This window comes from Oenanthe melanoleuca, chromosome 3, assembly GCF_029582105.1.
Source record: "Oenanthe melanoleuca isolate GR-GAL-2019-014 chromosome 3, OMel1.0, whole genome shotgun sequence".
Lineage (NCBI taxonomy): Eukaryota > Metazoa > Chordata > Aves > Passeriformes > Muscicapidae > Oenanthe > Oenanthe melanoleuca.
In genome coordinates this window covers 109,048,407-109,072,945 of record NC_079336.1, presented here as the reverse complement: position 1 = coordinate 109,072,945, position 24,539 = coordinate 109,048,407, and the positions used below count along the sequence as shown (strand labels likewise).

Below are 24,539 nucleotides of genomic sequence, written 5' to 3'. Positions count from 1 at the left end.
AAGAAAAACCTATATACAAGAATTTAAAATAGAGAAAAGGCATTTCCCCTACTTTTGTTTTCCTTTTGTTTCTGATACCAAGGAATAGCTGTGGGCAGAAACCAGTAGGGCTGTCAAGCAGTCACCAGTAGGTATTACTAATCCAGGAGCTCACAGGCCCCAAGTTACCTTGAAACACTTTAATACTGGAAAGCTACTGTAAGGAGAGGTGTTGCTGACTGTTGATGAAAACAAACAATTCGGTTTAAAGGAATAATATATAAAGTTGCTTTTAATAACTGTCTCTTCTTAGAACATGCATCTAAAAGCTGAATTCTACCAACACTAATACTAATATCTTAATGAGACTGCAAAGCTGTTTTCCTTCTCTACTGTGCCATTTCTCATGTTTTACCTTTCCCTCATGTTTGGTATTTTTTCAACATCTGTCATTCATTTACAACACTTCTGTTGATGTAACTGGGCTTTGAATTAAGCTTCAAGATGTCATTTCCTTTCTGTTTGAACAGGGATTTCTTTTATCCAGAGGAAGGAAATCAATAATTTGTCATGACAAACCAATGCTCATTTGGATTCATAATGATGTGGTCAGCTCTTCTGTCATTTTCTAAAGCATTGTAGGATAATGGAAGAAGAGACTTGTTTGTGATTTTTGATGTTTCCCTTTGTTTTCCCTAATTTATAACGTCTGTAGACCATTTAACCATTTGCAGGAAATATTACAGTAAATCTATAACTTTGTTTGTTTTAAAGATTATTGTGCTTTCTGTGTCCCAAGTCTTTCCTAGTGGATCATTCAGGGATCCATCAAAGGATTAACTTTTGGTATGACAAATTAACAGATGTATCAAAAAGCTAAACTATACTTTGCCATAAACTTATGTAATCTGTACTGTTCCTTTCCAATCATAGTTTTGCAGATGGCAGATTACTTACAGAACCGAGTTCCCATTCTGTTTAGGTGCTGCTACCTCTTCAATCCTACCAGTGCACGGAACACTCAGTCCTTAGCTGTCTCAGCACAGGGAAGGCCCACGTACTTTCCTGCCAGTCATTCTCTGAAAACTGTTTGGGGATTGCTCAGGGAGCTTGGACACCTGTGTGTTCCTGAGCATCCTGGCAATATAAACGGGGAGTCAATAGAGAGTGAGGAGCCCTGGCTTTAAAGTTTTTCCCTGGCTTTGCCCTATCACTGCTTAACCACCTCCCTGTCTCTTTGCAAAAAGAGGGATAAAGGACAGGTTGCTGATGAGCCTGTGAGCAGCTCCTGCAGCGCTCTGGCTAGAACGGGAGGTTTTGAGGGAACTCCAGATATTTTTGGTTCACTGTGTCGAAGAGAGAAGCTGGATGGTGGCTCCGACGGTGAGGGTCTCGCCAAAATCTTTCGTTCTTTTGTCCTTACAGCCACCCGTGTATATGCTCCAGCTTCGGGGTGTTTGCCTCTCTTCGGCAACCTTCCCCCGCAGCTCCTCGGGGAGAGCACCCGCAGGGCTTCGGACACAGCTCGGCTGGAAGTAGGAGGGAGCTGGTGCGCACTGCGCGGGTGCAGCTGGGAGGTGCGGCTTTGTAGGGGCAAGGCTGTGGAAGGTGGAAGCGAGGCGTGGGTGGGGTGTTGGGGAGGCGTGCGGAGTGCTCCGGGAGCCGCGGGGGCTGAGGCGATCCTCCCTTCCCCCCCCCACCACCAACCATGATTGGCAGCGTGGCGCGTCCCCCCCCTCCCCCTCGGCTGATGCTGCCCCTCGGCCGCCGTGGAACACACATCCGCACCGCCCTGCCGGTCCTCTCCGCGCTGCTTTTCTCTTGCCTCTACCGCTCTCGTTTGTTTTAGTTTTTTTTTTCCCACCCTTCTCCCCTCCCATCTTTTGGGCGCTTCCCCTCTCGCCCGCCCGCCCGGCGGGCTGCCTCCGCGGGCGCGCAGCGCGGGGCCATGCCGCCGGGGCCGCCGCTGCTCCGGGCCCCCGTCCTCCTTCTTCTTCTCCTCCTCCTTCTCCTCCTGCACTTCCTCGGCGCCCCGGCCCGCGGAGCCGTCTACACCAACCATTTCTTGGTGGAGCTGCACGACGGGGGCCAGGCGGAGGCCGAGCAGGTAGCGGCGGAGCACGGCTTCGGCGGGGTACGGAAGGTAAGCCTTCCGCGCAGGGTGGGAGCGCTGCGGTGCCCTTCACGTTGGGCTCGGGTGCAGTGCTGTAGGCATGCCGGCGATGAGGAGGTGGCCCTGGCGCGGTTCCGCCCGCTGCTCACCTGCGGGAAGGGACTGCATTAATTCGCGCTTCCCGAGGGCTTTGAGGAATAGCGGTGCCAAGAGCCGTTGCGAGTGCTCCTCGGTATTGGCGTAGCAGGGTGGTTATCTTGGACTGGAGGGAGAGCGGAGTTTCCCACATGGTAGCTCGGTGCCTTTTGACTTACTATGTAAGCATCCTGCCATGGAGGAGCTCCCATCCTGCGGGGCTGGGGTTGTCACCTAGGGCTTTCTGAGTGCGACTGGAACGGTCGGAACGCTCACGAGAAAGTGAAAGCCTCAATCTCCATGGAGAAGCCTGCACACAATTTAAACAGAAGATTTCATAGAGGTTTTGGCACTCAATTTTTTATGCTGGTGGGCTTCTTAATATCTCTATTATTGTCCTAGAGTAATAGGATGACCCCATGATGAGCAATGAATGCTTTTCCCAAATGGCTGTAAGTCACTAAACTTCAGGTGCCATTGGAGGTTGTTTTCTCTCCTGAGGTCCTAGGAAATCAAACGTAGCCAGAGTTGGCAGGTTCCCTCCCGGCTCCTAGAGTGTCCACCTCTGTTAGAAATCTCTCCCATTCAAATAATTTTACCTTTAAATATTTTAGGGTACAGTAAGACCTGGAGTGAAAACAGGGAGAGGCTGTTAGAGTGCCCTGGTCAATACAGTTCCTGGCAGACTTGCTTGGAGGAGTGCAAAAGGAAAGCGAGCTGTGAGTGTTCCTGCTGCTTGTTTGGTGGTTTGTTTTTTTTTTCTTTTCTCGGCTGTTATGCAATGACAGCCTGGTCCTACATCTGAGGAAATGAATGATAATAGCACCCTGAACTTGAATGAATGAAATGGCTTTAAACCTCAATTTAAAAATAAAAATTAGAAAAGTATATCAAGTGAGACTCCCTTAGGTTGCCTTGTTTCAACTCCAGTGGGAACTTGTTAGAGAAATGAGGACAAGATCATTGCTGCTGTGACCACAGCTAATTCCTGCTCTGATAAGATGCTTTTTTTTTAGGCTCACAGCCTTGTGATAGTGACAGAGCTGGGCTGCTGATACATTTGGGAAAGGATTCATTGTGGGGATTCGGTTTTGTTATATGAGATTTAGATACAGCTTTTGGTCAACAGTTGTCCTCTTCTTGTCTCTTCCTGATTGTGCTCCTTTCCTCCTATCCTGGGGTTATCTGGCTGATAAGGCCTTGTGAGGGTAGGAGGGTACATTCCTGCATAGCTCAATTTCTTTTGACTTTTGCTAGATGCTTTCAAATGATCCTGTGGTTCAAGTGGAGAAGAGACAGGGAGAGAGAGGATTTTGTAGGATGGAGAAATGCAGCTTCTGGACTGTTAGAATCCTCTCCCCTGTACCATGCTTCTGTCCAAGATTCCTTGGCCCCATTACAGCTTCTTCATTGAAATCAGCCTTGTAGATCATCTGAGGAGAGAGCTGGAGGGAAGTCGCTCAAGTTTTCAAGAGAAGAGAGAGTACCTGTTTTCCAGGACAAGCCATGGGGAGGGGAGGGGGCTGTGGACACGAATGTCTCTAGGAGTGAAGCCCAGCAGAGCCATGGCGTGTTTGTATGTGCTCATGGCGTGGGGCAGCAGGTGGTTGCAGTGAGTCCTGTACTCAGTACATACTGTCTTGAATTTTTTGGGTTGTACTACCCCAGTCCCTGAAAAGCTAGTAAGCTTCCCACCCTTCCTTCCCAGCTGTTAAGTGGAAATAGCACTCTGCTTTCTGCAAGGCAGTAATTTTAGGGAAGAGAAAAAGTTGGTAGGGTTTGACACTATAGGATGTGTTAGAGGATGGTCTGTGAGAGGTTGATAGCAATTCTTAACGGGGTTTGGGTGATGATAATTGGCCACTAATAGAAGCTTGTGCCATTTATGCCCATGGCTCTTCAATACTGCTGAAGAATCTCCTCCCTGTTTTGCTATCATCAGGCTTGTCTAGCAGCCTAGAGTCTGCAAACTCAGCTTTCATGGCGATGTTGACAGTGCAGGAAGTTGAATGTGGCCGTGTGTAGAAAAGCACAGAGCTGTTAGTGGGAAACTCTTGAGGAAAAGTACTTTGTGTGGATACGTAGATATACTGTCTAATGAAATATTTAAAAAATACCAGTACCCCACTCCCCCCAATTACATCACAAAGAGAAGTGATCTTTTAAATACTTAAATGACACATGCTGTTTGGATGATGTATTGAGTTATTTCCTGAAAACAAATCCAGTTAACTTTATCCGTATTGGAGAAGAGCCATGGTCTGAAAATATTCACTTTTATTTCAGTGCAGGGACTTTCCCAATAGGAACACAAGAGCAGATTCCTCTTTTTTTACTGTACGTGAATTTAAGTTGTATATGAGAAAGAATTATTTTGTGCCTGTTAGGGTATCACAGATCTCTTTTAACATGATTTTATGGGAGCTGTTTCTTAAATTATGTATTTTTAGCGCACTTTTTTTTTTTCCCCCAATAACAAGCAATCTCTGAGCAAGTGCATATTACATTTACTTAACAGCAGATTACTGTAGAAATGCATGAGAAAGCATTGCCTTTAATGTTATGGACTGCATGATGTGCTTTCTAATTGATTCTTTGGCCATGCTTCCTACCATCATTCTGAGACCGCTACAAGATGTCATGTAGGCTAAATGTGTGCTTTAAATTCAGTGCTTGATGAATTGATTAAGAAGGGCTTGATGCTTACATAAATAGATGCTTTTGTTTAGGTCTAGGATCCTAATGTGTGAAAACCAGTAGTCGGTTTTTCTTTAATCTTCCCTGAATTAATCCTGAATACAGTCATCTTTGTAATGCTGATTGTGCTCTTTGATTTTTATTTTTAATATTCACAATTTTTCAGTCAATTTTTACCTGCTGAAATTGATTCTATGTATTTCTGGTGAAGCACATGCTGTGATAAAACATATTTTTTTCTTGAAATGTTAGTAGTCTTACCATATTTAAGCATTCAGGAGTTGTCCCTTAATATTGTAAGAACTGCAAAAAACCAAGTTTTTGGTTTCAATTGGGTTTTTTTTCCCCATTTGATTTATTTGCCTCTTGGCATGGTTGTCATGAGAATACGTTTCTTTATGCAGGCTGAAAAAAGCTGCTTTCTGATCTTGCCTTGTAATTCTCAATTTCGAACAAGGAGAATTGGAAGATGCATTTAGAAACATCTTTTATTTGGAGATCAGAGTTTAGGCATCTCTTTCCATTTCATCAACAACAGTGAGACTGAGACAATCCACAAAATGCCACCCTAACTAAAAGGCTAAATATTCTGCATCTAGTAGCATTGAGGTGATGGGTTTTAAATAATACACATTCAGTGGCTTCAGATTTTAAAATAAGAAAATCTGGACTTGAAAACTTGGAGAATTTTATGTTTGTTGCATAAAGCTGATATATTTTTTTCGTGTTGTGTCACCTTATCCCTTATCCCTCTAAATCTTACAAAACTCGGTCTACCTCTCGCAGATGTGACTTCTTTGCTTCCTGTTTTTTTGCTTAGGAGGATACTGGTTGAGGACTAGGCTTTGTGGAACCAACCAGTAAATTTCTTGACATAACACTGCGAGCATTCGGGTTTTCTTGGCTTTTATTTTCCTTTACATTGCATAAACACAGACTTACCAAAAGCAAAACTTAACAGATAAGGAAGCTATATTTCTTCCTGCAGCAATCAATTTTCCTGCATTTAGGCTGGGAGCCTGTAAGGTAGGAGTCAATGTGATGTAGAAGGCTGACCAAGAGGCAGAATAATAAGTTTATTATTTTATATATATATTTATATATATATATATAATTTATTATTATTATTATTAGCTTTGGGAGCACTTTGCTGGGGTTTCTGTCAGGAATTCTGAACATTTCATCCTGGGATGCACATACTAAAACCTTAAAATGCCCTGCTGTGCTGATCAACGTCTAAACCTGGAAAATAGGGTGGGGTTTTTTTGGTGTTTTTTTGTTTTGTTTTGTTTTTTTTTTTTTTGTTTTGTTTTGTTTTTTTTTTTTTTGTTTTTTTTTTTTTTGTTTTTTTTTTTTTTTTTTGTTTTTTGGTGGTTTTTTTGTTTTGTTTTTTTTTTAATACTAATAAAAATAATATATCCCTGTTACTTAAATGTAATCAATTATGCACATGAAAGCTGTAAGTTATTGAGAAGATCTGTATACCACAGGTTCAAGCACATCCCTAGCCAAGTTTCTGTAAAGGTCCTTCTCTACCAGAGACTGTTTGTTGGTGGTGAGTGTTCTGTTTGACCTATAAAATAATTACCTTGTCAGATTTTATACTTGTTTAAGTGTAAAACAATAAGGTCAGTCTCCTCTGCTGTAGATCCTGAATGTAATTGCTTCATTAATGTTTTAAATATGTGGTATAGTTCTTTCTTGGCCAAACATGCAGATTAAACCTTACCTTTACAGATTTTTGTTTTGTTTCCTGTACTACAACTCAGTAAAAAGAGATTTATGGAATTCTGGCTGTTTATAAAGCTGCCTGCATTTATAATTTTATTTATTCCATATTGTTTGGACCCATTTGCAAAACAGAACATGTAGAGACCAAGGAACTGCATCACAAGTGCAGTTCTTTTCTTCACTTGGTTTTTTTTTTTGTTTTTGTTTTTTTTTTTTTTAATTGATGCTACTGTCCAGTGGGGAATGTGCAATTATTTGTTTTCATTTACATTATATTTAGTTTTGCCAATGTCAAGGAGAAAACATGTAAGAAGTGGACAGCATTCTCTGAATGCTGTGATCCTAGCAAATCAGGACTCAACATGCCATGTACTAGCCTATCTCCTTCCATCTAGCCCAGAGTGTCTTTCAGTCTGGGGTCTCCTTCTTTCTTCCCAGTTAGCTTTCTTGAAGATGACTCAGACTATTCCTAGGCTCTGCAACATACGGATATATGAATTACCTCTGTATGTTTGGGATCCCATATGCTGTAGCTCTGTCTGTGGTCCTACTTAAAGCTCTCATTCTTCTAGGGAGGCTTTTCAGATGCTGAAAGCAGTCTGAGATCCATTACTGAGAGGCAATATGGACATATATAGCTGTTAACATATCTAGAATTTAATCTGTCCCCTGACCTTTGTCTGCAGAGCTTTGCAGCAAAAGGATAACTGTTTATTGCAAGAGTCCCCTGCTTTTAAGACTTGGATTTTTGCATCAGGCTGGATGGACAGATCTTATTGTCATGCCTAACCAGACCCAGATGGTTTAGGATACTGCAAATGAGGGAGGGCAGTTTGTTTGTAGTTTGGGAGTTCAAATCCAGATTGAAGTCTTAGACCTAAAGAAATTATCAATTCACTCCCAGCTTGAAATGCTTCCTTCTGAGATTCTGTGGCATCCTTGGCATTTGTTTATTAGCAGGCAAATGGTCCCAGAGACTGAGTCTGCTGCTTGACTCCTTCAGAAAAGGACGGAGGCGTTTGAATTTGTTATATTTTTGAAAATCCAACCGTTGTGTGTAAGTGAAAGATAGACTTCTATCTTCTTCACAAAACACGACTGATGACATGATATTAGACCTTACCAACTTTTACTGCTGTAGCTATGCTGATGTGGTTAAAGTGGGGAAGCAAACCCAATTGCAGTGCTGTTACTGTCAGTGTAGGAATACTCACATGTTTAACTCATTCTAAGCCAGAACAATATTAGCAGAAATTTAATTTCCACTGGAACTTTTAACAGTAAGACCATGTTGATTTCAATAAAACAAACAAACAAAACCAAGCAGAAGCAACAGCATAGAAGCTTCTAGACTTCCTTGAATATTTATGCTGGTAATAGTTACTGCTTAGTGTAGCTAAAAAGAAGCTTGCATGTGACCCTTAACCTCATCCACCTATAGACTTTTACAATTAAAATTGATACATACAACTCAAGTCTCAAACACTTGTAATTAAGCAGTTGCAAAGTAGCTGCCAAAACATAAGTAGAATTTATCTGGTAGGTAGTTTCCATTAGTAAGTTCTGAGAAATGTCCATTTCCAAATGGAAAATTCTCTGAGCTGGAAATCAAGTCAAATTGTTAAATGAATGATAAATTCTGCCAGTTCTTACTAAAATATTATTATATTTTAATATAATAATAGGGGAAACCCTTTTGTGCCGTTCCATTCCATAGAATGGGTGAGTAGTTTCTGAAGTGTTATTCCAGTCATCAAAAACCCTGATGTTTTTTATTTTTTTTCCCTTCCAGTTTTTTCAGATAATTAAATTGATCACGTATCTACAGGATGCTGCTGCATGGTGGCTATAAATACTGCAGTGAGCAGCCCAACACTTCCATCCATCCATGGCCTCTGGCATGAGAAGGCTGAACTGCTCAAGTATTTGTCAAGTCTAGTGTGTTACTTTTGTAAACCAAGGTGAGCTCTGCATTTAACTCTCATGAGTTCACTGAAAAAGCAAACCCTATGCTACTGAAATGGAGATTTAATTTCAGTTCAGCAGGCTCTGGCTGTGTTTTGCAATGGAAGACATTGAAGAGCTGAATTTGGTGTGTACAGTGTAAAATTATCAGTGGCCATGACACACAGATTATCATGCAATGTGAAATATAGTTTGGTCATAGATTTATGACAGTAGCTCAGCAGTGTAACTCAGCTGTGTTGGCTGTGTTCAGCAAGTAGCAGGAGCTTGGACTTAAAAATGAAATTATGAGCTTGGCCACTCTCTCAATTTATACACTGTAATTAAAAATAAATAAATTGGGTGGTGATAGCTCTTTCACAAAGAGTGAGTTGGGACATTGTGCTGTGTTACCTACTTTCTAAAACAAAACTTCTCTGGAAGTGTTCCATTTTTAACTACTTTGTCCACAGAAGGCAAATGGAAATAGTGACTTCAGTGTTGATATCAAACCAGTTGGCAAATGTGTCCCAGATACTCATGACTGAACTAGATTACTTGCTTACCAGGTGAATAAGATAATAATATGTCAGAACATCTTTCTCCAAAGAACCAATCTGTGAAAACCTGAAACCCAGCAAATACGCATTTAAATATTAATATTTTTAAGTAGAGAAATTTGCTGTTTCAGATAATTATTGGATACCAAACTAGAGCCAAAGAGGTAAATCTCTTCCTTAAATGGGTGTAATGGTTTGAAAGCAAAACCAGTGAGAGACTCCAAGTCAGAAATACAATTTAATAGGAAAAAAAGAGAAAAATAAAATACATGCAATAGTACAAAAGAAAACCACTGACAGAGTCAGAACACAACCTGACACCCCACTAGTTAGGGTGTTGGTAACTGTCTAGATGAAGTGGTCTTGTGGAAGTAGTGCTTCTGTAGAAAGGCCTGGTAGCTCTTGTTCTCTGGAATGCAGTGGGTAAGGACTGTCTTGGTGTTCCAAAATTCAGGGTTTTTTTAAGTAGGAAATGTTTGGCTCCTCCCCCTGGGTGGAGCATCTTATGATGTAATTTTATTAGTCATGCAGTGGGACTCAATGACCCATTAACAGAAGATATTTTCTTGGAGGAAGGATGGGTCGTGAAAAAGATAAAGAACATTGCCCCACCTGGTTTTTAACAGATGGCCCATTAGCAGAGGATATCTCCCAGAGAGATAAGAATCACTGCTCCACCTGGTTTCAGCAGATGGTGATAGAATACATACTTTGGGCACATCTTTACACTGTAACCTAGGACAATGGAAGAGATGGAATATAGCCTCTCCTTTCCTGATGACAGAGGGTCCTTCTTTCTACCTACTCATTCTTTATGAAAAGCCAGTGAAATGGAGGAGTGTGATTCTGAAATCTGCTCTGTGTGTTAGTACTGTCTCTGTTACCTGCTGTGCAACACAAAGTGCAGCAGGAACTTCTTTTTAAGGCTTTTGCTGCAGCCAAGATATGGTGAATTAGCTATAACCATGACTGTTGGATTTCCATGGGATGCTTCCCTGTATCGATTAATTTTAGAACTGTGTTTCAACTGAATTTAGCTGTTTAGAAGTTGTTTTGAGCCAGTTGTAAAGTGGAACTGTCAGTTCAGAATTTGGGTTAAGTATCAAAAATCGGAACTGGAACACATTTGCAGATTTAGAAGAATTGGCTGCTAACATTGATGAAATGGTGGTCATGGATTATGACACCTTCATTTTGACAGCATTTCCATATTTTAATTTTTATATTGCCATTTAAACTGCCAGAATTCTCAGGCAAATGTACTTTTCATCTCTTAACTGTAAAACCATTCAATTTCTCCTACAATTAAGATATAGTTCAGAATAGAACCATGTCAGAAAAGCAAGTGGATTTTTTTCTCTTTAAATCTGTTTTTTCCCCTCCTAACTGAACATATATTATTCATGTTAAATATGTTATACCTTGCTAAAGAAACCAGTTTTTCAAGCTCTAAAGGCTGAAATGTTGAGTGATTAATTAAAACCCTACATTCTCCTTGCTTGGCTAATGTCATAGAAGCAAGATAACATATGAGCACATGCTGGATGGAAAACAATTTCTGCCAGCAATAAACTTCCATCATTTATTAATTGGGATTAAAAGACTTATTTCACAGCTGCCTGAAAGGTCAGTGAGGGAGGTCCTGGGTGGAAGGGTGAGAGAGGTGTACTGCTGTTTGCTTTCCTTTCTCATCATTATTGCTAGGTTTAAGTCATCCTTTGTCTTCTGTCTACCACAGAGCTCTTGACCCCACTGAGAGCAGTTGCTCCTTGTTGTGAAGTGACCATTATGCTGTTGTGTCAAGACCCAAGAGGAGCTCTTTCCAGATTATGGTGGCATGAGTAAAGGATTTGCCTCTGACCTGATCTTGTGAGGATTACTGTCTGTTACTTCCTGCTAACAGAATCAAGAAACTTTACAAAAATAAGAAAAACAGCAGTGTTCCAAAATGTTCTCTTTTCCTTGGCTCTGCTGAAAATGTTTTTCTTGAAGCTTCCTTCCCTTGCTTTTTTCAAGCCTACTACCTTATGTTAAAAAATGAAAGAAGAAACTGTGACCCTCCTGTCCTTCTGTCCTTTAATGTCACAGTTTTGTTTCTTAACGTTACCCATTGACTTCTCTCCCATAAAGCACACATTTTTCTCAAGGAACTGACTGCTTTTCTGGCAACTGGAAGACTTTTTCAGTGTGGTGTAATAGCAGAAACCTCTCTGTGAAGCACTTTGTGTCTATCAGCTCTTGCTTGGCAGCCTAGCATTGAACAGACATGGAGTAAAAGTTTTGAATTGCAAGAAGTCAGATCTTCCTAAAGTGTTGGTAAGAGCTAGAATCCTTGCATTAGAGTAATTTACATCTTCTATGCCTTCTTGAGTAGCTCTTCTCACTAACCAACTAATTTTGCTCCAAGTTGCTCTTATAGATCTACTTCATTCAAACTTGATTTCCTGACTGCTTTTAGATGCATGAGCTGAGCACTTGCACACATGATTATGTAGCCGTTTTGTTATGTGAACATAGACTTAAAAATAATGCTGAAGTGCCTTACTGAAAATCAGGATCTCAGTGTTTAGCAATGTCTTGCCCCTTCTTCATCCATGAGGTTTAAGTACTGGTAATTTGTGTCTGGGGCAAACTGCATCTTAATGTTGTTTTTTAAATAGCAAACTTTAGCTTATAGCTTTTATCTCTGTTTCTGGAGCTGATGTGACACCAGGTTCCTGTCTGACAATAGCAGTCAACTTGTTTGGTTACGTGCTTAAAAGGAGAGATGGGCTGTAAATCAGGAGTGAGGCAAAGTGGCCTTCTGTAATTGCTAATTGCTGTCAGCAATATTTATCTATCTCAGAAGTATACCATGGCCATTTAGATTTGCAGACTCTATCTGAATCAAAATGTTTATGAGTTTAAGGAAGATATACTGATAGGAAAAAGAGATTTCCATCTTATATTGTTTAAATATATGACAACATTTAACAAATATTTGTTGCTAAGGAGGTGCCTGATTGCACGAAGATATATTACGTGTGTAGATGTACCCATTAACATATGTTTGCAATGGCACTTGGCATTTTACAGTTAAGCATTTTATATCATAGTCCATGGTGTTGTGCAACCATTAATTAAATTGATCCTATCAGTAGGTAAAATAACTAAACTAGTACTTATAAGAGTATGCCATTTTACATGGGAAGCAGCTGAAACAAGAATATTACAGCTCTAATTGCCCAATATTCTCTTAATATAAGAAGGTACTGAAAATCACGTCATTGGACTTCAGTTCTGGCTCTGTCGCAGAGCAGAGTTGCTTCCATATGAAGCAAGAGCAGAGAGGGAAATAGCAAAGGAAATGGTCATGGGTTGAATGATCTTGGAGAAAAGGTCGTTTGAGGTGTGAAAACTTACAGGATATTAACATCTTGAGAGATACTTTGAAAACACAGCAGAACATAAAAATAGTGACAGGATACCCTGAGGTGCTCTATTGCTCCAAGCAGGAGACAGGCACAGCCAAAATTTTATTTATTGTTGTCAATAATATGTAGAACTGGCAAAGCCACTTCTGGATTACCATCCTTCCCCCACCCCACATTTATTCTTACAGCACTGACTAAATGAGTTATGGTTAATTAACTGAGTCAAGTACGGACCAACTGTCTCTAAAGAATGTCTGGGATCTGATTTCTGTTTGGCTTCTTTTCTCTTTTTTGTTTTTTTTTTTTTTTTTTTTAGGTTTTGGGGGGATGTGGTTTAGGTTGGAGCATGTTTGTTTTTTTTTTTTTTAATTTTGTTTTGTTCCTTTGTTATTGTTTTGTTTTGTTTTTAGGGGGTTGGAGGTGTTTTCTGTATTGTTTTAATGGGATGGTAAAATTCTCACAATTTGTGTAAAAAATATTTTGTGTTTCATATACTTGCTTTAAGAAAATTTAATTGATTCACCGTCTGATGAAATAATATTTACTTAATTATTCTAAATGATTTGTATGTTTATCTGTTGTTTGTGAGTTTGTTATGGATTTGTGTAGCTGAATGATGGGAGAGGTTGTCTCCTTTTCCCAGTGGTCGTTTGTTGCTACTAAAAATGATAACACAATTGGTAGATGCTCCCAGTGACTTTTTTGGTGCTGAACTCCAGAATTTTTTCTGGTGCCCGGGGCTTAACTGAGGTGCTCTTCTTGCACACGCGCGCACACATACACACACACACACACACACACATCCCATTTATATAAGAGGACATAATGGTGATTGCTCAACTTTCACTTCAGCCAAACAACAGTAATCACCTACTCCAGGTAATTGCAATCTGGATAACCTAGACAGTCTAATTTGAGGGCTAATGTATAAGCAACCACATTCTCCTTGAAATCTGTGAAATATCATGCTTTCATCTGGACATGTGGTACAGCTGATAATGCTGTTTACAGTTACTGGGGAGTAACAGATAAAATTCTCTAAACTGTACAGATCTGTGGGAACCTTTGTGGGGGACGGTTGTCAGGACAAACTCAGGCGCTCTCTATAGTCTGGTCTTGAAGTTTGCAGTTTATTGCATAGGTCGTGGGTATAAAGGGCCCTGCTGGGAGCTGCCAGCCACAGCTCAGAGCAGGATGGAAAGAGAGAGTCGGGGGGCAGGAGTTCTAAGAGATAAGAGAGGGGAGTAAGGGAACGAAGTAAGAGAGAGAAGTAAAAGAGCATAAGAGAGAGATTTTCCCATTTACAACACAATAAAACTTCTTCTATGTTGAATATTCTAATTTCCACTAACGAGTCCATTACAAGATACAAATTCTCTAACATTTGCATACAACGTATAGGAATTGCTATATTACCATGTTTTACTGCTTTCTTATCTCTAAACCTTATCTTGGACCTTTGCTGTCATACTTGGAGAGGATGTCTGCTGGCTCTTTGGTATTTGTAGCATCTAGCATTAGCTAAACAAAGGAAAGAGGCCTTCAAGCATCTACATTGTTGCTCTCAGCCACACAGTCAAAAACTGCTATAATTTCTGTCTCACTTATGGTTTCCATATTCTCAAACTCTTTTGCTAAGCACTCATATTTATAAAGTTTTCCTGATTCATCCTTCCCAACAAAGATCCATTCCCATAAACTAAAATCACCATTTTTAAACTGCCAAATGGCTTCTCCAATTTACTGATAAAACTATCAAAAAATCCAGGGTATTGTCACAGATGACTTGTATGACTTTATGTGCTTGCAGATGGGGCTCTTCAGTGACAAATGTAACAATCATACAGATACAGTAAAACTTTACACCTGTGTGATTCATTCAATTGCAGATCAAATTCCATATGTCACAAACTTGTAACCAGACCAGTGGAGCAGTATTTTGTAAGTGCTTGGAAGCATTGGGTGGAATAATGTAACAACAAAACTGATGAGAAAATGACAATAGCCATTTAACATCAGATTTGATCTACGTGAGCAGCAGTGCTTCTCTCAAGCAGACTTAGGAGTGAAAGAGTTCCTAGGGCTCAATTCAGCTTGTATTATAACATTTTATCACCTCAGATAAGTGAGATAAATCATGCTTTGAAAGGGCCTTTTTTTCTTTTGTCATGAACTGTGCAGGGCATTCAGATGAATTCCACATGGACAGATTGGACATGTAAGTGTAATAACAGTCCACAACCGGTTCAGTTTCTTCCATTTACTTCCAGTTTTTTATTAAATACCTTGTGCTATTGAGGAGAGTGTTTAACCTTGTTCTTGCTGCATGCAAGAGGGGGTAGGCAAGAAGATTTGTTTTATCCTTTTGGATAAAATAAAATCCAAAGGCAAATATTCTACAGAGTCTTTGGACATCACTTTTGATTTTCCTCTGTTTGCAGAGGAAAAGGTATTTTGCTGTGGGGGTGGGGAAACCTTTCAGAAACCATTGAAAACTACTTTTGCTGGCTTGAAAAGATGTAATAGAACTTTTAAAGCAGGGTTGCTGTGTTCTTACATAATAACCACTGTTGCGGAAGGTAAAACAGGAAAGCCCTGGTTACTGAATTACCATAAACACAATAGGATTGTTGCCCGATGCCCCAAAAAGAACACAAACTAACAAAGTTAGTTTATGCGGTGCTTTATTCAGGGCCCGGGGAACCTGCGGACTAGCGTCCAAAGTCAGGATCCCACAGTTCCCTTTTTCCGTCAGGTTTTTATACCTTTTTACAAAATGGTCTACTTGCAAAAGTACACATTCTTCAAGACAATACAGATACATAAATCTTGTAGATATCATTCCTAAAAGTTATAAATTCTGCATGCTTGTCTACTCAGAACTATAGGCTACCCCCCTTAATCCCCCTTGCATGTTTTCCCATCACCAGAACCCTTTATTTATTATTATACTTTAGCCTTATCTTGTAAGTTTCTAAATGTCCTATATGCTCTACTAATTCCTTATTGTTTTCACAGTTCTAAATGTTCTATACGCCCTACTAATTTCTTTAACTATTGTTTCACAATGTTGGTTTCCAGGGCCTGTCCGAAAACTGCAGTTTTCTAAGCCTTAGCATGACTACTACTATATCTACATTAGTCCTTTTTCTCATTATTTCGGTATCAGGATGGCCCGCTGAAGCTAATCCACTCTTGTCAAAACAATGCTCTCGGCCAGAGAGCCACTTTAAAGGTCACAAAAGACTTATCAGGGTCCAAGATTAGATCTTAGAGTTTAAAATGTCACACACTATGCTAATATAAGGTTTCCTATAGGTTGCATGTAAATGCTATAGAATTAGTATTTTGTATTAGATTGGTTCTTAAGAATCAGAATATTCATGATGGAAAAGGATTTATTGTGTTACAAACAGGAAGTCGCTCTCTTCTTCCTCTCTTTACTCTTTACTCCTTGTTCTTCTTTCCTTCTCCCACTTCTCCTCTCCTCTCCCTCTTCCATTACACCAATACACTTTTATCCCATTACTCTCTCTCCCTCCCCCTGCTCCTCTCTTCTTCTTCTTCTTCTTTTTCTTTTATGCTCTTTACCTTCTTTACTCTCTCTCTCTCTACCCTCCCCCTTCTCTCTTTCTTTCCCCCCTTTTATCTCTTTAATCTGCATGTGGCTGTGCTGGGCAGCTCCTAGCAGACTCTTTTATAATAAACTGCAATTGTAGCTTTTAGCATTTACAGAGCGTTTGAGTCTTGTTCGACGCGGTCCACCCTGATACAAAGAATCCAGGAGTCTCCTGAAAACCATTATTCTAAAAAACAGTAACATGTGGCCTTGTTATCATGTGTGTTACGATATTTCCATTGACTTTTCTGTCTCTACTTAGTCTTAGTCCCTTCTTACTGCTACCACCTGTCGTTGATTCCTTTAAAAGATGGTTGGCTATTTATATGAAACAGAGCTGAAAACACGCAAAAATGTCTGCGTCAGGCGTTTACAAATTAATTTGGAAGAGAATACTTCACTTTGTGTTAATGAATTGATTTCACAAGGATGATCTGATGATGTTTTAATACAAAACGTATCTTTTATGAGTGCTGAAGCTATAACACTTCCACCTGCCGGATTTGTCAAGAGAAGCAGATTAGATTTTGGTAGAGGCAGCTGGCTAAGACACAGGTACAATGCAAGGAAGACTGAGTCATAGCACTCAGACCTGGGCCTGACTTTGCCAGTCATTGGGGCTGTTTGGAGCTTGCACAGAACCCTGGCTCCACCTGAGATCCTTATTTTGAGCCTTTGAAGTAATTATAGCACACAAATGAAAGTGTGAAATCCTTGCCTGGGACCATGGGGACATAGTAGACTGGATTTCATGCTGGGTGATCTCTGGTGCAGCTTTAGTCCTCTGTGCTATTTCACATTTCTCTGCCAATGTTTGAATTAATCCTTTCGTGTTCATGCTTTGTTCTGTATCATTTTGGTGCCTGAGGATGCCTGTGTTTCTAGCTGGCTCTTCTCTTACATTGCCCTCGTCCCTAAAGTGAGTGAGGGCTTTTGACTTCAGACCTGGCTCCCATCTGTGTATTTAAAGATAAAATGATTTCTAATGCTAATTGAGGTGAGGGAAAATTAGCGAAAGAGAGTTTTAAAAATCATATTGAATATTTATAAGCATCCTCAGTGCATTTGGTGAAACTGGGATAAAAAAGATTTCTAATTTCTGCTGCAAAGTACTTTGTTGTGCTTCTCTTACAATGGTAACTGAAGGTATGAGGCCTGTGGGATCTGTGAAGGCTCCAAATACATTTATTTGTACTGGATTTAGGTCATATTTTGTTGGTCTAATTACTGAGCAGTAATGGGATGAAAGAAGTCACCTGTGTCAATTTATGGTTCCTTTCAAAGTCAGGAGGGATGCTTGGTCAGTGCTTGGACTCTGTGGTGAGAGATGTTTTGTGTTGCACTTTAAAAACAAAAAAATTATTTTAAAATTATTATTTAGGGTATGGGTATATATTTTTTTTTCCTTTAGCACCAGTGTTCGTTTGAACTCTCACATCCATGGCCACATATTCATACTAAGGAGGCAAGGAACGCTGGGGAGGGTCTGTTAGCCTGGCTGAATGAGGGTTTTCTGTGAATCAGCATTCACTGACAGATCCATTTATGCTGAATTTTGGTGACCAAAGAAGGCGGTAGCTTACTATAAATTGCCCTTTGCTTGTATTTATAAATTATTTTGCTCAAAAGAGAGTTGTTGCAGACTTGTCCCCATTAGTAACTTGGGAGAGGAACCTTAACGAAAGATTAAAATAAACTGGTTTTAGAATATTACAGTATTGGGGAGAAATCATTGGAAATGATGCACAAAAGCCAGCAGTATACTGCTGGGATTCTGTACTGTGTGAAACAGTGTGAAAGGCAGTATGGGAAGGCTGGGCAAAGATAGTTCCCATTAAAACAAGAGGGGGCAATCCAGGTTGTTCTTAAGCTTTTTGTGGGCACCATAGTGTACGTAGAGCTCTGTAGTGAGGCAGTAAAATGCCATGTTGAAGATAAGGAGCTAATAAAATTTGATATTAAAGGTAAGCCATGGAACTAATGTTCATCTTTATTTTTGTGTTGTATATTACCTCTTGAAACTAGTGATAGGCTGTGAATGCTGGACCTGTTCCTGAGAGCCAGGTAAAGTATTGATACCACTGACAGCTTTATTCGACTAGGGTATTTTCTTAAGAATTTATTGCTGCTTCATAATACCTTTGCTAAATGGGCTTTTCTGGTCAGGAGATGCTGATGCTTGTTTTTAGTGTTAGCTCTGCCCGAGGTGGTCTCAGTTGCTTCAGTTTTAGAATGAGGAACATTATCTGATTTTAGTCTTTCTATGGCTTTTCTTTAAACTTCTGCACTGCTTGGAAGCTTATATTGATTTACTTTGCTTTGTGACAGGCAAAACTGCGATTAGTGTCACTGTACATATTGTTCAAGGCAGGACCAGGAAAGAAGGGCAGTTTGATTTTCACTGTCAAGTAGACAAGATGGGATGGAAGCCATCAGCTCTGAGGGAACTATGTGTGCTGCCCTATCCTAGATCAGGTGTCTCTGAGGACCAGACTACTTTGTACCTGATTTTTCCTTCTCAGAGCAGTTGAGAGCTCAGCAGTAGATGGTCTTTTTCTCCCTTTCAATACTGGGGAATGGCATCTCTCAGGAGCGATGCTTGAGCCTGGCAGGGGAGAATTGTAGCTGTGTGTTTACAGGCCTTCTTTCCAGCAGCCTCATCTAGGGCAGCAGAGAGTTACTCCCTTTTCTTTCTGGGGAAAGACTGTAAGGAAGAGAGTGCAGAAAGGTTGAGAACCATGAATTTAACTTACTTATTTTTATTTCAGTAATAATTACACCTCAGCTTCTGTGGTTCAGCAGTAGCCTGAGAGCAGCTAAAATACCTCAGACGTATTGGTGCTAAAACTGTGGGCAATATGAAACTTTTCCTGCTTCTTTCCATACCAAATGGTACAGCCTAACGATTTTGATAGAATCGTGGATGGTTAAGGTTGGGAAAGACCCTAAAATCATCAAATCTATTTTGCTTTCAGTTAAGCCTCTTCCATTGAAAGAGTTCTTCTTTCCTGCATTTAGTTGATCACTGAATTTTTAAAAGTTATTTTCTGGTCCACTTCCTTCAGGAAGAGGGTTAAATACATGTAATCTTTGCTCCAGAAAATGTTATTAATAACCACAAGGAGGCTGCAAATATGAAGAAAAGGAGGAGACAGGTAGATATAAAATGTTTTGCTCTCCTTGCTTTGTTTTATTTGTGATTTTGGTTTTGCTTTTACGTATTTTTCACCAGTACTTTTATACAAATACTGCAGGTAATGAAGTGCTTGTAATTCCTGAGATTCTGAAAGCTGTGCCTTGTAATGGACAATATTTATACATCAAGGCAGTACGTAGGCCCATTTCTAATTCTAAATAATCCTCCTCACTTGAATGTTAAAGTGCTATCCAGTAATTAGTTATCTTACTTAATAGCTAATTATTTTTGAGGGCAGGAACATGAGCCACCAGGCTGAGTGCATTGCTGTTCCATTGTACATGTTGAGCCTGATGTTACCAGAATAGGAATTTTGCTCCATAACAATTCCAGCTTTACAGTTACAACATTACAGAGCAGATGCTGCTGATGACACTTTGGAGTCTGTTTTCATTTCACTTCATTATTTGCACTGTTCATTTCACTATTATTTCTTTTGCTCCAAATCAAAAGAGACTCCCTGGAGTAGCTGATAGAGGGAATGTAAATCCTACTGTGCACTACCTGTGTCCTCCATTTGGTTGAATACAGGATGTTACTGTCCTGGTAGCAGGAGTCCCTCAAAATTGGAAGTTTCAGTCAATGTTTGTGGTATTCACAGATCTCAGTGCAAAATCCTCATCAAAGCTTGACATTTTAGGCCCTTTCCCTTGTGTCTGATTTTTCCTATATGTATGTTCATTGATTTCAAGGATTTACTGCAGAATTTAGATTCTTCCTTAAAATTGCTTGGTTTCTGCTATTCATTATTCAGAATTCACCATTCTAGATCACATAATCTTTCAGGTATTGCCTCTCTGAGCTGGCTTCCTGGGTGTCCCCCTCTAGGTTTAATTGATCTGGTGTGAAAAACCATTTGAACCGTAAAATATCAGAGTTCCTCAAAGTTTACTGGGATAACTGTGGAAAGACTGGAATAATCTTAGTCAGTCTTATTCATGACTTTGTCTGTAAGTCTGGTCGTTGCTGTACTAATGGTAATTGCTTATGGTCAAACTTAAATACACCAGCTTTAATAGGTTACTATATAAAATATTGCTTCATGCTAAGAGGTTCTAACCTTAAATGGAAAATAAACAACAAATATCTGTTTTATACTTCCAGATATCTTTAAAATTGCTTAGACTAGTCCTTAAAGGAAGAGCATCAAGATCAATATTGGACTCTATTTGATTTTAATGGTTGATATTGAAATAAAAGGAAGAAAAGTAGCCTGATTGCACAGAGAGAATTAGAGGGCACAGAGAGAATTGGGGCACAGACAGCAAAGGATGGTAATGGATAGCACACCAGGATGGATTTCAAGCTGCAACTAATCCGCCTATTTAGATTTTTTTCCGTCCTGCATGTTTTTGAGGCATAGAGTAATGTATCCAATGTGGAGGAAGGGCCTTTTCCTGGAGAGCCAGATCTATTACCAAACTCTGGGTTATGTAAGTACCTGATCACCCAGTTGGTAAAGATGTCAGATACAATGTAAATCTGTTTTTTAAAACTGTTACAATACTTTTTAAAAATGTAAATCTGCTTTTTTTACCTAATTACCTAAACTCAGACAGAATTTGAACTTTCAGACTCAGACTCTGAGGATATATACAAAGTGCGGAGACTTTTGTGGCCTCTACTGTGAGCTTTCATAGCCTTATTTCTCCTTCTACCTCAGCTGTTGTATTTTTCACAGGTGTATGGAGCTGAAACTAAATATTCTGATTATTCGCCCAGAAAAGCTCTCCAGTCAGCTGTACAGATCAGCTCCAGGGAACCATAATGATTTTGATGAAATCTCCTTAACCTCTTATAAACACTTTAAAAGAGGTCTTTTTTATCAGAACAGAATTTTTCGTTTTTTTTTTTTTTAAAGTTACTTCACATTTATATATCATACAGAATGAAACTTTGACATGAAAATGAAATGCTTTCATTTCAGTGATAGTAAAGAGACAGTTTCAATTAACATAAAAAAGTACTTTGAAGGAAAAGAAAACCCAAACTTGCATACTCGTTTTTTGAATGACCAGATTTTAAACTTTTAGATTTCACTATCTTCTGTTTCCACACTGCTTCCCATGTATAGTAAAATATGCTTGTGCAAGTGTACCAGATATAGTGATTGACTGAAACAGGCGATAATTTCGTAGAAGGTAATTTATATTTGTGCACTGTATATACCAGTATACAGGAAGAGAATCTGTTTTAGGGCAGCGTGATGCTGCTACCTGTTTTCAGCCCAGGTTTTTTTAACATTTTTTTTTCTATCTAGATGTCAGCCTTGTTATTTCAGTAAAGAACTTTGAACTCCTGCTAAGATGTTTTTGTTATCATGAAGTATAGATAATAAAAAGAAATGGAACAGGCTGTCATAGCTGTTCTAGAATATCTCTTTTAAAGAGGTATTTTACATGCAGGCTAGTTGAGCCTTTGAAGTTGAAGTATCCACAGCATTAACGTGTAACTTCCCAACCATTTTTTTCAACTTTTACAAGGACAAGCTTGGTTTAAAAACATGCAGTTACTTGCTTAGATTTAAATGTTCAACTGGAATGTCCCTCTTAAGTTCAAATGAGGAAAGAACTGATCATTTGAGATTCAAGTGTAACTTCCTAATCAAGTGCCGGAAGTGGGATGCTGTTCTCCTAACACTTATGTATTTTAGTCTTCTAAAAGCTAAATGTCTATTAGCCTTCAGTTGCTCTCTGCCAGTCCAGACGAGAGAAATGCATTTAATAATGGGAAGCCCTCCGGAGGTGTTTGCTTGTTCCTTAAATGTCTTGGATATTAAAGGTGTAGAACACAGTTCCCACCTGAACACTGAGCTGTCTGTTTTCTTTATATGGTTTGTATATTCCATTTTGGGGTGCTCAGAATAAATTCCAAGTATCATATTTTTCTGAAAGTGGAAATCTCTTTGCTTTCTGCCTTCTATTTTATGGTGTCACTTTGGGTGTGTTACCACAGCTCAGCAAACCATTTATGTAAGGCTCTCTTGGTGAGGGATGCTCTCTGGAGTTTCAAATCTTTTGCAGTTAATTTTGTTCTTTTATTCTGGCTTTTTCAGGAAATAGGGCATGATTCCTCTTGGGGTTTGGGGTGCCCATCAGAAATAATGGCACTGTTGACCTTAAATGTAAGGTGGAAAGAGTAGCAAGTGTATACAAGGGAAGTTATGCACTGTACACCTGTGGCAAGCAACTTTAATGCTACTGGGTGCACTTTTCAAAAATAACTTAGGAGTGGCATCCTCAAGAGTGATTTGGGCTCTTTGGTATAGCTCTTCACAAGTTGTGTTGTAGATTTCTGAATCGCTTCACAGGTGAAAGTTTTCTTGTCATCCTTATTAACAGGCAATAACTACATGATTTTTTTTTTTTTTCTTTCTCCCCTCAGCTCCCTTTTTTAGAATCTGGATACTTTTTTTATCACAATGGCCTTGCTAAAGCCAGGAGAAGACGCAGCCTTCAACACAAGATTCATCTGGAAAAGGACTCCAGGGTAAGTGTTTCATCATTACATGTGCAGCTGTCATGTTTTCTTTGTGACACAGACCATTTTTTTATGAGATCAGGATGATGATAGAATCTGTGGCTACGATTATGAGGTTTTTTTTCCCTGTGCTTGTTTCAAGCTTGGTGGCCTCTGTAGCACACACTTCCCAAACAGCCTCAGCTTTTATTTTTATTTCACTGTCAGAGGTAGTCATTCTCTGAGATGCATCCTCTCTCCAGTAAGACTCAGTGATGCCATAGTCAGGAGGACATCTCTGTGCACTCTGTAATTTGGGGAGAAGCCATCTGAAGTACATCACTGGTTGTCCCCTCCATGAAACCTGCTACCCATAGGTTATTCAGCCCTGAATACCTTGTGGTATGAATAGTGGCACTTTCTCAGCAATCCTCAGAGTCCCTTTTTCTCAGGGAATAGTATAAACACCGGTTACTGGAGGAATGTAAGATGTCAAACTTGAGTAGTTCTTTTAGAGGCTCTTGATTGCAGTCTACAAATTGTGTGCTCAGTTTTCAGAAGCATAAACCTTTCAGACAGGAGAAAAAGGCCCCTTTTTTGGAAGGCTATGAGCTGGCACTGACAAATTCTTTTTCCTTATATGCAGAGTTTTTGCACCAGTTTAATACTGGGCTGAAGTTGGACCAGGTAGCACAAGAAGTATATTTACTGCCCGAAGAAAGTAGGCCTGAGGAATGATATCATGACAGCAAATAGATTATAATAAGTTTTCAATTCACTGCACTGTGAAGAGGGGGAAACAGTTTTATTCCAGATAGAATGCGATTGCAAGATTTGTGTTATTGAAACACTCATGACAAAGAAACACTTTTGTAGGAAGAAGAGGAAAATAGTTTAAATAAGATCATAATTGTTGTTGTAACACCAGAGCAAGCAAGGTCTCATGAACTCCCTGTTTAATTTTCCTGCTTCTGCAGAAATTTCAAGTAATTCCAGGCCCAGGTCCAACTAGGATGCCCATGGCTAGTCATTCTGTTGAGAGCCATGTGAGGGAACCACACAGGTTCCAGGTGCTGCCTGCCCCATTACTCTGTCCCGAGAGGCTGATAGGTACTCTAGGGTACCTCTTTTTGGTCCCCTTCTCTAAAGAGAAAACCAGATACAGGTGAGGGATTATGAAGCAGAGACATATCCAACCTGCCTTGAAATTTGCAGGCTTCCATTGTTTTGTTTACTGAGCAGGGATCAGAGAGTAAATCACTGGGATAAATCTGTAATTAGTGGATACTAAAACAAATGTCCTGAGATGTGTTTCCTGTATCTGAACCGCCCAATCTTTAAAGTCATTCAGAAGGAAATATATGAGAAAATTTAAGAAAAAAAGCATACAATTAATTTAGAACATTAAAAAGTAGTAGCTGAGTACAGTCGCTGTGCAGAGTCATTCCATATGCTCTTTGGAAATAAACTATTCGGTAAGTCTCTGAAAATTTTACAAATACCTGTGATATTTATATGAAACCACCAATTCTCATTGCAGCCTACTATTACATGTCTGAGCATTCATTTACTAATTCCAGACTGGCTTTTGCATTGATACTCTGGACTAAGTGTCTGCACTGCTATTAAGAACAGCTTAAATGAATTTACCTTCTTGTTCAGAGATGCTCCCTTTTGTAGTCATCTGATATTT

The 24,539-nt window shown here is 39.6% G+C and overlaps 1 protein-coding gene across 1 annotated transcript in view; it reads left to right on the top strand.

Annotated features, from left to right (window-relative positions):
- The first annotated feature begins 1,566 nt into the window (after positions 1-1,566).
- Positions 1,567-24,539, top strand: part of PCSK2 (proprotein convertase subtilisin/kexin type 2) — a 123,427-nt gene continuing 100,454 nt past the window's right edge. Inside the window, exons 1-2 of the mRNA XM_056488189.1 lie at positions 1,567-2,122; positions 22,772-22,876. Of these exons, the coding sequence (XP_056344164.1) occupies positions 1,928-2,122; positions 22,772-22,876 (300 nt within the window). The 5' untranslated portion in view covers positions 1,567-1,927. The remainder of the gene's footprint in view (positions 2,123-22,771; positions 22,877-24,539) is intronic.